Source organism: Podarcis cretensis, assembly GCF_951804945.1.
Source record: "Podarcis cretensis genome assembly, chromosome: 14".
Lineage (NCBI taxonomy): Eukaryota > Metazoa > Chordata > Lepidosauria > Squamata > Lacertidae > Podarcis > Podarcis cretensis.
In genome coordinates this window covers 55,777,062-55,790,098 of record NC_137183.1, presented here as the reverse complement: position 1 = coordinate 55,790,098, position 13,037 = coordinate 55,777,062, and the positions used below count along the sequence as shown (strand labels likewise).

At 50.9% G+C, this 13,037-nt stretch overlaps 1 protein-coding gene and 1 long non-coding RNA gene across 4 annotated transcripts in view; one reads left to right on the top strand and one right to left on the bottom strand.

The window, feature by feature from the left end:
• The window catches only part of CREBBP (CREB binding lysine acetyltransferase), a 61,978-nt gene that overhangs the window by 23,770 nt on the left and 25,171 nt on the right, over positions 1-13,037 (top strand). For 2 of the 3 annotated variants that reach the window (XM_079952944.1, XM_079952945.1), the window contains 9 exons: positions 413-661; positions 1,372-1,468; positions 1,765-1,887; positions 2,291-2,408; positions 2,918-3,110; positions 4,627-4,680; positions 6,288-6,412; positions 7,628-7,816; positions 10,065-10,487. In XM_079952944.1, the coding sequence (XP_079809070.1) occupies positions 413-661; positions 1,372-1,468; positions 1,765-1,887; positions 2,291-2,408; positions 2,918-3,110; positions 4,627-4,680; positions 6,288-6,412; positions 7,628-7,816; positions 10,065-10,487 (1,571 nt within the window). The remainder of the gene's footprint in view (positions 1-412; positions 662-1,371; positions 1,469-1,764; positions 1,888-2,290; positions 2,409-2,917; positions 3,111-4,626; positions 4,681-6,287; positions 6,413-7,627; positions 7,817-10,064; positions 10,488-13,037) is intronic. The other variant, XM_079952943.1, reaches the window with a different exon arrangement.
• Positions 8,417-11,552, bottom strand: LOC307202752. Its single transcript, XR_013832986.1, has 3 exons — positions 10,595-11,552; positions 9,700-9,814; positions 8,417-8,927 (listed from the first exon to the last, which is right to left on the bottom strand). It is a non-coding gene; the product is annotated as an uncharacterized lncRNA (long non-coding RNA).

Here is a 13,037-nt window from a genome sequence, read left to right as displayed (position 1 = left end):
AGGAGAAAGGTGGGATCTCGTTGCACAAGTCCAATTCCACTATGTTGGATTCCACTCACAGCATCTAGAAGAATCGAAGCACAAACTGAGCAAGGGTCAGTTAATGCGCCTGCTCCTCAGTCGTGTGTGGCCGTGGGGTGTGGTTCTTATCATTGGCCCAGGTCTCTCCAGTCTGTAAAAGGGCAGAGTTATTTCAAGATCCTTGCCATCTCATCCTCACCTACACCCCAGGGTTGTTGTGAGGATAAGGGGGGGGGGGAGAGAACCATGTACACTGACACAAGCTTCTTCCAGGAAAGGCAGGGCATGAAGGCCATTCAGTCAAGGTTTTAAAAATCCAAGAACATCTTGGCCAGGTTCCTCTGCTCTGTCCAACAGCATTTCATGCTTCTTTTGTCCTCCTCTTTTGCAGCACTCCTGGGATCCCCAGTTGGTGGCATCCAGAATTCTATTGCCTCTGGCACGGGACAGGCAACGACTCCTTCTTTGAGCAACCCAAACCCCATTGACCCCAGTTCCATGCAGCGAGCCTACGCAGCTCTTGGCCTGCCCTATGGCAACCAGTCCCAGCAGGCGCCCCTGCAGGCGCCCCAAGTGCCCCAAGGCCAGCCAGCCGCCCAGCCCCAGGCTCACCCGCAAATGAGAACCATGAATGCACTGGGTAGGTGCGGGCGCATGCAGGACGGGGGGTGGGGGGGTGGGTTTCAAACGAATGTTAACTGCTTTGGGAGGCATGGAGGGGAAGGGGGTACAAATCTTACTAGAAATACAAAAACAAATGTAACTGCAGCCTCATTCACAAACTGCAAAATAGTGGAGCCTCCCCTTTTTGTGTTTGGTCTCTCTCTCTCTCTCTCTCTCTTGTCCTCCTTGACACCCACGCTTGCGCCACAGATTCATCCTTCCTGGTGTAGAACTTGGGGGGGGGGGAGAATAGTGAATCTGTTAACCACAGTTAACAACAACAAGGTAAATATATGAGATGAAATAGGGTGGAAGAAAAGGATCTGCAGCAGAATACTGTTTGAGTAGAATGCCAAGGAGAGATGGACCAGGAAGTCCTGAGAGAGGTGACTTGTAAGGGAAAAGGTGTAATGTATATACTAAAACTTTGGAAATGACCAAACTGCAGGAGGCAGTGGAAGACAGGAGTGCCTGGCATGCTCTGGTCCAGGGGGTCACGAAGAGTCAGAAACGACTAAACAACAACAAACATATATTTAAAATAGTGAATATGGTAGGACCGCTATTTATACAGTTAAGGATCTTGCTTGATCTATCCTACGGTACATATAAAAATGCTAGTGATTTAATGGTGTGAATTGACTGGTATTTCCTCTGAACTAAACGAGGGATAATCTTATTCCAAAGGAACTAATCAAATGAATCTGACTGCTGGAGGAATAACAGACCAGCAACCTAGCATGATCCCAGAAACTGCGCTTCCGACTTCACTTGGGGCAGCAAAGTAAGAAATGTTTTTAAAGGGTTGTTGAGTGTTTACACATGATTCCTATTTTCAGTTGTAGAAATAACTAGTCCTTAGTCACTCTTTTTCTCCCAGTTGTTTCATAGTCCCCTTTTCCAAGTAACTCCTCAGTTCTTTGTTTTCTATTTTCCCTTCAAAAGCAAAATTGCACTTGAATTTCATTACCTGCTCTGTTGTAGTCAGTTACTGGATAATTTCTTAGCCTTAAAAACAAGACTTTTCTGGAATGCAACAGAGAGCTTCAAGAGTTTCCCTCACTGCCTTTTCTTTCTCAGCTCCTTAATGAATGATGGCACAAATTCGATGCCCACAGCTGCACCACCTTCAAGCACCGGAGTGAGGAAAGCCTGGCACGAGCATGTCACTCAGGACCTGCGCAATCACTTAGTGCACAAACTGTAAGTGTGTTGCATGGGTGGACCCGACTTGCTGCGGGACAGGGCAGGGCAAGAGTCTTGCCAGAGCTGCAGCCCTGCTCCTTGGCGTTTGGGGGTTTCATGGGTCTGAAGGCTTCGGGGGGGTTGGAGGGTTACAGTCAGAACTGGTTTAAGAAGATTCTCCATTCTTTCCACTTACATTTTTATTTTCAACAACCCAACCCTAGACCCACATTTTCTCTCAGGGTGTAGCTATCATCAATTTCAATTATGCCATCCTAGGGGAAGACCGAATCTCTCCCAATTACCTGAAAACTGGGCTTTTGAAATCATTTTGCATGGTGTGGGCAGATAGGGGAAAGTAAGGTTTACCCAGGTCTTCCAGCAGCATTCGTGATGGAATTTATGTCTCTTCTTTCTTCAGCGTGCAAGCCATCTTCCCAACTCCTGACCCAGCAGCACTGAAAGATCGCCGGATGGAGAATCTGGTGGCTTACGCTAGGAAAGTAGAAGGGGATATGTATGAATCAGCTAACAGTAGGGTAGGTTCTGTACCAGACAAGAGCTTGGCCTTGTGAAGTCCTGTGTGGCTGAAAGTGGCTCCTTTCGACTGTGTTCCTCCACTGAAACAGCCTGGGATTATTATATAATTCCTGAAATCTTGAGTGCTGCGCCTCCTTTGTTCAGCAAACCAATGAGTGCCTAGAAGTCTTCCTGTCCATAGGCAGGAAGATCAACTGGTTAAAGAAAATACTGTAATCTTACTAGGGATAGCCTTCATAAATTGACAGAAGCGGGACTGGCTCTGGCCTTGTTATTGCCAACTTAGCCATTGTTCCTTTTGTCAAAGAGTCTACTTTTTGGTCAAGTTCCAGGAAGTGTCTTGGTCTTCACAGCATAGCGCTCAGATTCCTAAAACTCAAGTTATGAAGAAGAACTCTTCAGATCACCTTTCATGCAAAATAAAATTTAAGCCAGTGTTAATCAGTCATCCTTGCTGCTTTTTTCTAATATATTCTAAAACCTAATCCTAACATTTTCCCCCTTCTAGGATGAATATTACCATTTATTGGCAGAGAAAATATATAAAATACAAAAGGAGCTAGAAGAGAAGCGGAGGTCTCGTTTACATAAGCAAGGGATCTTGGGTAATCCGCCAGCCTTACAGGCTCCCGGGACTCAGCCTCCTGGCATTCCACAGGTGGCGGCAGCTGTGGGACAAGCCCAGCCTGTGAGACCTCCCAGTAAGTACTCCCAAAAGGCATGGACAAGTGGAGCAAGGAAGTCTGGGTCAGCTTCTATATCTGTGGCGCACCATTCAGCCTTTCACGAGGCACAGAAAGTGGGTTACAATAATAACACACAAAGAAAAAGCAGTATGGAATAAAATCACCCCAGAAAGGAAAGTACTATGTTTATAAAGCCACGTTGAGCAGCAGCAGCGTGCTTGCATCCCCCAGAGCCCAAAGGCCCTCCCAGGCAAAAGTACTTTCCTGCCTTCTAACAGTCTGAAAAGAAGGTGCCACAAATGAAAAGGCCCTGCTCCTTGCAGATGTCCAGGTAGCTTCTGTGAAGGATGATATCTGGAGAAGGTGCTCTTTGAGAGGGCCTGAATTTAGGGTGGTTTGTTGTCAAGATCAAAAGCAGCATGTTGAATTGACCAAGATGCAAACTGTTAGCCGGTGAACTTCTTGCAGGACTGGCATTGTCTTCCATACTTGTAGATTCTCGCAATAGGTTGGTTTTTTTGCCATTCTGAGCTGCCATAAGCTACGCTGCCCCCCCCTCCCCCTGTGCATTACAGCAGTTCAGCTGAGATGCTGTGGAAGGTGTGGCAGTGACAGGCTTCCGTCTGCCAAGGAGAGAATGCCGTTGGTGCACCAGCCAAAACCGTGAGAATTCTATCTAGGTCTCCAGGGGGGCAGCAGACGTCTCCCTTCAGAGGGCAGTGTGAGCAGAAGCAGCTCACTAGCTCAGACTCTGACCATCCCCTCTTACATGGATGGACCTGGTTTAGCATAAACCCCATTACTGTCTTCATTCGGGAAACCCATCACCGAGGAAAAGGAGAATTGAATAGGTGCCATCAACATCCAGAGACTTCCCCCAGCAGTTTCATGTAGGTGTTCAGCAGTGCAGGAGACAAGACTAAACTCTGCAGCACCCCAGAGGTTACTTTCCTTGGAGGGGAGCAACTGTCTTCTCTCACATCCTTCCAGAACCACACACACACACACACACACACACTCCAGCTAGTAAGCCCAGGGCTGCTGTAAAACAGCGGCCCCGCTCCACACCAGGCAGGTAAGGAGGACACCCTGGTTGGTGGCCTCGGAAGACAGTTACAACCCCAAAGCTCACTTGGAGTCCGTTGTAGGGCTGTTTGTTGATTAAAGACCCCTGAGTTGATTGCTCAGTGAGATTCAATCATTTCAATTGGCATATGCGTCTGTTGCACCATCTTGGAAGAGGCATTAGAATGAAAGGGGAAGGCCTGTTCTCAGATGGGGCCTGTCAGCTGCCGTTTTGATAGGCTCTGATATTAAAAATAGTGTTCGTTTTTTAAAACAAACAAACAAACTTGATGCCTAATTAACTAGGGTGGCTTTCTATTTAATTGAGGTTTTAATCTACACATTATTTGAAGTTTGCAGCCCTATCAGTTTGATTTCTAGCATTTTGATTTGTCTGCTAAGTGAAGATTGTGCTGACTGAAGCCGCGAAGGAAGAACTGACGGTGCTGCTTTTGTCCTCTTGCAGATGGGCCTCTGTCCATGCCGAATGTGCCTCTGAGCCGCATGCAGGGGTCTCAAGGTATTCAACTTGCACTCACCTGCTCCTTTCCTTACCCTCACTCTTGCGAGTCTCCTCTTGGGGGGGGGGGTTGTATCCTGCCTCCTCTATGCCACACTTTCACCTGAGCCTTTGTTCCAAGGTAGTAGACTGAGAGCATGCCACGGGCGGGGGGGGGGGGGGGCACAGCCGTTGAGGCGGATACAAAAAGCTTGGCTTTCTTGAGCTCTACTTCCCCCAACCCAGAGCGAACCAGGGGGTCCCTGAGTGCAACTTGGTAGCAGTTCTGGGGAGAATGCACCTATTCCCAGATGCCCCTCACTAATCTGTTGTGTGCATTACCCTCGCCACACAAAGCCCATAGTAAAGCCAGCCAGCTTTCCTGACATAACTGCAGGGTGCTCCAGACGCCACGTAGAGAGGGGGTAAGGCACCTTTTCAGTGACACTGGCTCCCTCTCAGATCCACTTCCTTTTATCCAAAGGGAATGGTGCGTGTACCGTATTTTTCGCTCCATAAGACGCACTTTTTCCCTCCTAAAAAGTAAGGGGAAATGTGTGTGCGTCTTCTGGAGTGAATGCAGGCGGGAGGCTCTGCTCAGTGCTCCCTTTAAAGAGCTGCGTGTGTGCGTTTCTTGGGGGCTTTTCCGCGAGGTGGGGGAAGGGACTGACAGGCTGCCCTCTGTCCCTTCCCATACCTCCCGGAAAAGCCAGCAAGAGCCGCTGCCAGGCTCTGCTCAGCGCTCCCTTGTAAGGGCTCCCTTTCGTCCCTCATCCCGCTTTGCTGGGAAGCCAGCAGAAGAGGCGCTGTGCAGCTATCGCTCTTGCTCTGCTGGCTTCTCAGCGAAGCGGGAGGAGGGACGGAAGGGTTTAAAGCAAGAAAGCCGCTTGCATGCTTTGTGCAGAATATTTTTTTTCTTGCTTTCCCCCTCTAAAAACTAGGTGTGTCTTATGGAGCGAAAGATACAGTATTTTTCACAACCCTTAGCTTTCCATTTTCCTTTCCCCAAACTTCAACATGGTTCCATTCAGTTGCATTTTTTCAACACAGATCCTGTCTCTGCATGGCACTTCTGGATAACCCAGCTTCTGGGAGTGGTAGAGGGGATGGAGGAACAGGAAGCCCTTGGTGCCAGCTGTTGGGGGAGGGATGGCTTGTGCTCTGAGTGCTGAGAATGTCTGTGGCTAGACTTGTGCAGGACAGATCCCATGTGGGGAAGACCACTAAGACTTGCGTGGAGAACAGTGTCTGCTGACAGTAGCAACTCCTCCCCTCGGTGCCCAGGCATCGCTCAATAACAAGACAACGGGACGACAAATGTCCCTGAGCTGCCCTTTAAACAGAATCAGAAAAGGTGTGCTGGAGAATTAGGGGGCAGATGGAAAGAGAGCTCTCCACATTTAGAGCTCCCTGTCTTTAGTCCCTCTGCTAAGTGTCTTCTGTGGGTTTCTTTCGCAGTCACTGCAAAGAGAGAGGGGTTGGGTCTCCTCTGCTCAGCTGCCCTGCAGGCCAGGCTTGACTGTTCCTCAGGCTGGAATGGTGGCAGGAGCATGGTGGGCTGAGCTGTGTGTTGATCTGCGCTTGGGGGACTCGCTCCTAATGAGCTCTTCTGGGGGTGCATTTTGCAGGAGTGAATCAGTTTAACCCCATGTCCATAGGGAATGTCCAAATGTCCCAGGCATCGATAGGACCCCGCACCACCCCTCCAATGAACCATCCTGTCCAGATGAACAACATGGGATCCATTTCCACGGTTTGTAGCTCTCTCTTTCTTCCTTTTCTTCCTGGCTATTTAAAGCTTGGGTTACGTTAAGAGAAATAAACTCATATGCTGGTTACCTCAGGTTCTTTCCCGTATTGCATCATTCAGTTTTGGATTAATTCAGTCACTTTATTTTATTTCATAACATGTATGTACAGTAGACCTGCAGCTTACATGGGGGTTGTGTTCCAGGGCTCTGCACACAAAGTCAGGAAGGCCCCCCCGGAACCAGCTCTCCATGTGAGCCCTCCTTTACGGAGCTCTCAGAAGGCTTTGTGAGGCCTCTGGAAGGCTGTGGGTGGATCCTGCAATATCTTTCGGGGGCCCTTCCAGCTCCCCCCCCCCTTCTCCATTTACTTACTTATTTTCCCACCACCTCTGCAAATCTGTAAGTTGTGGGTCTACTGTACCATTTGATTGTTTTTTTAAAAAGCAACAACCCTCAAAGCAATTCACAAAAAGAATAAAACAATGGTGTGGGGTTTTTTTAGTTAAAAACAACTATTTAGCACGTTTAAAAAATAATTGGGACGCGGGTGGCGCTGTGGGTTAAACCACAGAGCCTAGGACTTGCCAATCAGAAGGTCGGCGGTTCGAATCCCCGCAACAGGGTGAACTCCCGTTGCTCAGTCCCTGCTCCTAGGAGGTCGAAAGCACGTCAAAGTACAAGTAGATAAATAGGTACCGCTCTGGCGGGAAGGTAAACGGCATTGCCGTGCGCTGCTCAGGTTTGCCAGAAGCGGTTTAGTCATGCTGGCCACATGACCCGGACGCTGTACACCGGCTCCCTCGGCCAATAAAGCGAGATGAGCGCCGCAACCCCAGAGTCGGTCACAACTGGACCTAATGTTCAGGGGTCCCTTTACCTTTACCTTAAAAAATAATTAAAATCAATGATAAGCTGAAAACCAGGTTAAAATACATGTCAACTTTCTAAATTAGACATTAGGGCAATTTTCTGTTTCAGTTAGAAATAGAAATCAAATAAATACATTGGATGATTCAGTGTAGTGAAGATGTTAGAGGGCAGCCTGGCGGGAGGGAAGAAGAGACTGCAACTGGCAAGCACATTCAGCTCAGAGAGACGGTGGGGGGAGCCCACTGGTGCCTGGTGCCTGTTTTCCCTCTCTTCTGAAACGGATTCAGTGAGCACCTAACTCTCTTGTGGTCCAGACCCTTAATGCGCAGGGCCTGCTTTGTTTGCAGATGGCTCTGTCTCCCTCCCGGATGCCTCAGTCCCAGAACCTGATAGCAGCTCATTCCAACAGTCTGATGGGTCAGGCCTCCACCCCAAGCCCCTTCCTGCCACAGAACCAGTTTTCTGCTTCCAGTGGAGCTTTGAATGTCAACAGCGTTGCTTTGGGGCCAGCAGCGGCACAGGCAGGAGTGGCACAGGTATGGCTCATGGCTTGCTTCATTTTACTCGCCCTGGCATAATGTGGAATTCCAGGTTTCATCAAAACTGTGAGGACCATTCACTCGCTTCAGATATTTGTGTCCGCACCTTAGTATTTCTGTGGCCTCCACCATTTCCCTGGATGTCAGAGTCAAGGCACTGTGTCGCTGTGGTCCTGCTGTGAACATTTGTATGCAAGAGAACCTCAGCAATGCTGCCTTGTGACGGTGGTGTAGGAGCTCAGCTCTCAAGCCCAGCCATGACTGTGACCTGGGTCACAAGCCACTCACTTCCCAGACCTCATGGTTAAATCTAAGGAGTTGTCTATTGAGCTTACCTAATGCACACCTCTTCCCTCAGCCTCTTCTCCTGGTAGATAGGGAGCCAGCCCCTGTGTGCCATGCCATATCCTCTTCACCCAGCCACTGGCAGAGGAAGGGGGTGCAGTGGGTGCAGTCCCCTCTGGGTGTCATCCCTGAGGGGAGTGACATCGCTGCACCACCAGCACCCCCAGGATGCTTGCTGCAGGCGGCGCACCCCCCCCCCCAACACTTGCCCTGCCCCTGCAGGCAGCTAGCCCCACCCCACGGGTGCAGCTAGCTCCGCCTCTGCACCCAGCCAGCTGGAAACACCTGGCTAATCTGCATATCCACTTGCTCTGTGCCTTTGCAGACCTCTCCTTTCCTCCTCAGTCCTGCTTGTGCCGAGGTGTAGCAGTATCTTTCTTGCTCTCTTCTTTGATTCTTTCCTTGCCTTGTCTTTGTTGCCCTCCCGTCTCCTGGGGGTACACATCACTCTTGCATCCCCCCTCCCACCTTTACTCCTCTCCCCCAAACTCTCCATGGCTCCAAGGTGGAAAAGCAAGGCAGCAGAATCACATGCAGCCTCTTTCATGGCCCCCATGCAGAAGGGGCAGTTGCGGCCACTCAGGCAGCTTCTCATGCAAAGCACACGGGCAACCGGGCTCAGCCTTCAGCTGCAGCATGCAGGGAGCAGATCGCCACGCCTCCCTGGCCCAGCTGGGAAGGGTCTTCAGATTCGATGGCCGAGGCCAGCTCCATGACTTGGGCAGCGATGCCTCCAGCTGCATCTGGATGGGCTGAAAAACTCCTGAGCAAGAAGAGAATGAAAATGTACCAGAAGTGGCCTCAGCACACACAGCCACAAGTTAGACAACTCCTGAGAGGAGCCGCTCTCCTCAGTCCGCCAACCATCCACAGATTTGCAGCAGTGGAGAATACAGCCCTTAAAGCACTAGCAGAGACTCCCTTGAACATCTTAGATCTGTTTCTTTATACTCCAAGGCTGTGCTTCCTGCTGGTCAGCACAGCCAGGCGAGTTTCAGAGTTCAACACCCTCTCCATAAGGAAGGAACTATATTTCTTCCGCAAGCCCAGCATGACATTTGCATAGAGACCTTGCGTTTATCCACAAGGGAAGAGGGAATCCTGCCGTTCCCACCCTTCCCATCCTATAGAGAGGACTAGCAAATCCACTAGACATTAGAAGGGCCTTTAGGAGTTCCATAAAGAGCACTGAAACGAACAGTGGCAGAAGGTGTGTCTTTCTTCAGCCGATGGGTCCCAGCACCTGGACACATCACAAGAGTGGCAGCTGCCTCGTCTGCTTCAGCCACCACCATGGGAGATTTCTAGAGCCACTACCTGGACCTCCACTTCTGCCTTCACCTACCACTATTAATGGGACCTTCTTTCCTTGGCAGAGGCAGCACTGGGCAGGTGTGTTATCCCCACAGGAGCAGCCTCTTGTCACACCTCCACAGCACAAAGAAGCTGGCTGGCTCACTCTCTTACCACAAAGGGGCCTTCTCTGGCAGGCAAGGGACCTGGCCACCACCCAGCCCTGCATAGCAGCTGCTCACCACAAGTCTAGCCAGGCCTCAGGATCCGTCCTTCTGCCACAGCTGTCTGTGTCCGTCCACTGATCCATCTGTCAGCTCAGGAACTGGTCTGACCAAGCTTAGTCACAGGGGGAAACTTGAAGGAGAGGCAGGAGGAGGAAGTCAGTGCCAATTAATTGAGTTTCCCATTTTGGTGAAAAGCATACGATGTAACTCACAGTGGCTGGCTCACCTGCCTACCCAAAAAGCGTACTTTCTGCCACATGAGATATTGGGGAAACGGTGTGGCAGAGGGACGCAGCCAGACTGGCGCTTGGTCTGCTTGTGTTGCCCACTTTTGCCCAGGGGTTTTTGAATGCAGCACTAACAGTGTCTCCTTCCGGCAGGGGCAAGTTCCTGGAGCTGCTCTTCCCAACTCCGTGGATATGCTGGGACCACAAAGCAGCCAGCAGCTCTCGTGTCCTCCCGTGACCCAGCCACCCCTTCACCAGCCTGCGGCTCCTCTCTTGTCCAGCGTGGCGGCTGGCATGCCACCGGTCCAGCACCAGACCCCGCCAGGGATGACGCCTCCACAGCCTGCAGTGCCTGCCCAGCCGTCCACACCGGTCCCCGCGGCAGGACAGGCACCCACTCCAGCAGCCGGCTCTGTCCCCAATGCTACGCAGGTGCAGAGCACGCCTTCGGGGCAAGCCGCAGCCCAGTCGCAGATCCCACCGCAGCCTCAGACCCCAGTGCAACCCCCACCCGTGCCAACCCCGCAGCTTCCGCAGCAGCAGCAGCCAATGTCTGCCCAGGCCCCTGGCACTCCGGTGAGTATTTGGCCTTTTTGCATTACTGGGCCCAGCATTTGCGCCAGGGAGCAAGCACTCTGTCATGAATGGCAGCGGTGCTCTACAGGGCGCAACATTTTCCTCACCTTCGTTGCCTGTCGTCAAGCAGGAGCAGCATAGGAAGCTGCCTTACCCCGAGACAGGCACCTGGTCCACCTCACTCAGTACTGCAACAAGCAGAATCTTTCATAGTCAGGGACGGAACCAGGAGTCTTTTGTCTCTCCCACTGACCTCGGATTTCTCTAGAAGCTCTGCCTTCTCTAGAAGCATTGTGCGTAGTTTCAGAAGCAAAACAAAACAAAACAAAACACCCGAAGGAGATCGGGGCTCCTGTTCCCAAGTTGCTTGCAATCCAAATTCCATCTAAGAGGATCAAGAGAAGAGCAAAAAGAAGAGAAGAGCTAGGATGGGCTGGAGAACCTGTGGCCCTTTAGATGTGGAGGCCAAATGGTCAGGGAGGACAGGGGTTGTAGCATAACAACATCTGGAGAGATGCAGGTTCTCAGCAGGTGCTGGTTCGCAGCCCAAATGTTTCAATAGCACATGGTCTGGCAGCCAGCCAAGCTGCTCCTAATGCTCAGAGTGACCGCTGAAGAGCAGAAGTGTGTCTCCCACCTGGGAAGGTAAGCCTGCCTGCCTGCTCAGGAGACTGCTCAAGTCTTTTAAGCCTTCCGACGTTGAAGATGGGCAGAAGAAGAGCATGTTTACATGTTCCGCTCAGGCTGCTCTTCCTTTGACGCTGGCAGAGTAAGGCTCTTACTGTGACACAATCATTTCCCAGCCTTTCACCAGTTGGTGTGCTCTCAGCAAAGGGCAGCCCCGTATTTTTGTACCTTCAGGAGATGTTGATGTTGGTGTTGATGTAATAATTGTGTTTGTATAAGGGGAAAGGCCACAGCACCTCAGCAGGCAGCACTGGGTGAAGAGGTAAAGCAAGCTCTGAGGAGGAGGCCAAGACTAGTTGTGTTCATGTAGGTCAGCAGTGAGGAACCTCAGGCCTGAGGGCCTCAGGAGGCCCCACAAGGCCATTGTGGCCAAGAAGACATGAGCCCACCCGCCTACAAGGGGGGACAGGTAAAGCTGTGGCTGACTAGAGAGCGGGGTGGGAGGGGGCATTGTAGGCAAAGTATCAGCTGAGCAGGGGCAGCTGCAGAGCCCCGTACTGAGCACTTTGCAAGTTCCATCTTGCCTGATGGGCTTCCCCAGCCAGCCTTAATCTTGGGCCAAAATGGGTCACCCACCGTCATTGTGACATCAGGAGGCCCTTAGGAAACTGAGCCCAAAGACAGCGGAGACAACTCCTGGGAGGAAAAGACTCCATTTAGGAGGAACTGAACGTGTGCGCTTATAGAGCACAATGTTAGGGCTGGCTGGGGAAGCTGCATGCACCAGTGGAGTCCAGCGGAGGGGAGCTGAGAATTGGGACACAGGGGGACCCCTTTCGTTGGGCATTTTCAAGGAAGGGTTGCTTGGGTGGGCTTGAAGAAGGGATGGTGTTCTGTTAGGGCAGGAGCGTTGGCATGGAGGCAGCCGCAGAACTTGCAACGTTCCGCTCTTGCTTCCGTGCTTGTAACTCTGGGAAGCACTTGCCAGAAGGCAAAGATGGCCGAGATTGGCAGAGAAGCCAAATTCTAGTGCTGAAATAGAAATTGCCTGCCAGTTTTGAGTTTATTCATTAAGGACTCAATCAAGCCCAAGGTGCTTTTTCCCACTCCAGGTGTTACATTAGCCCAGGCATCCCCAAACTCGGCCCTCCAGACTACAACTCCCATTATCCCTGACCACTGGTCCTGTTAGCTGGGGATGATGGGAGTTGGGGATGCCTGCATTAGCCTGTCAAAGCTAGGAGGAGGTTATGGAAAGGGTTGCAGCCCTTGAGGAGGGTCCCTGCTGCTCTTGTGTGCAGAGCAGAGGAATGTCAGAATCCCACCTCTGGCCCTGAGCTTCCCTCTCCTGACCGAGGATGCTCTTCATGCCTCTGACAAAGTGGGCTCCAGGCAGTGAAAGCTTTTGCCACAATACATGTTAATATTTAAGAAGTTAATATTTAATACCCATATCCTGTCCTCTGAAAATCTTTCCCAGGGCAGCTCGCAGACTAGTGGGTGTGTTCAGAAGTTGTTTGTTTGCTGTGCATTTGGATCCCTCTTAAGATACCTCAACCAAACTTTGAGGGGCGGTTGCTGAGGTCAAGGAGCAGGTTTTTGATTGTTTGGATGCAGTTGGGTGCCATTCCAAATTAATACAGCAGACTCAGCCCTTTAAAATCACTGGCTTTCTTTGTTTGTTTCTTATGAGGTGGCTATTGGAATATAAAGCAAAGTGGTGAGGGCGGGAAGGAACAATCCAAAATACTACTAAAAATCACCACCGATGATAATATCAGACAGCAAGCAAAGAGCAAATGGAAAACCATGCACTAGAGCAGGCTTCCTCAAACTCAGCCCTCCAGATGTTTTTGGCCTACAACTCCCATGATCCCTAGCTAGTAGGACCAGTGGTCAGGGGTGATGGGGATTGTAGTCTCA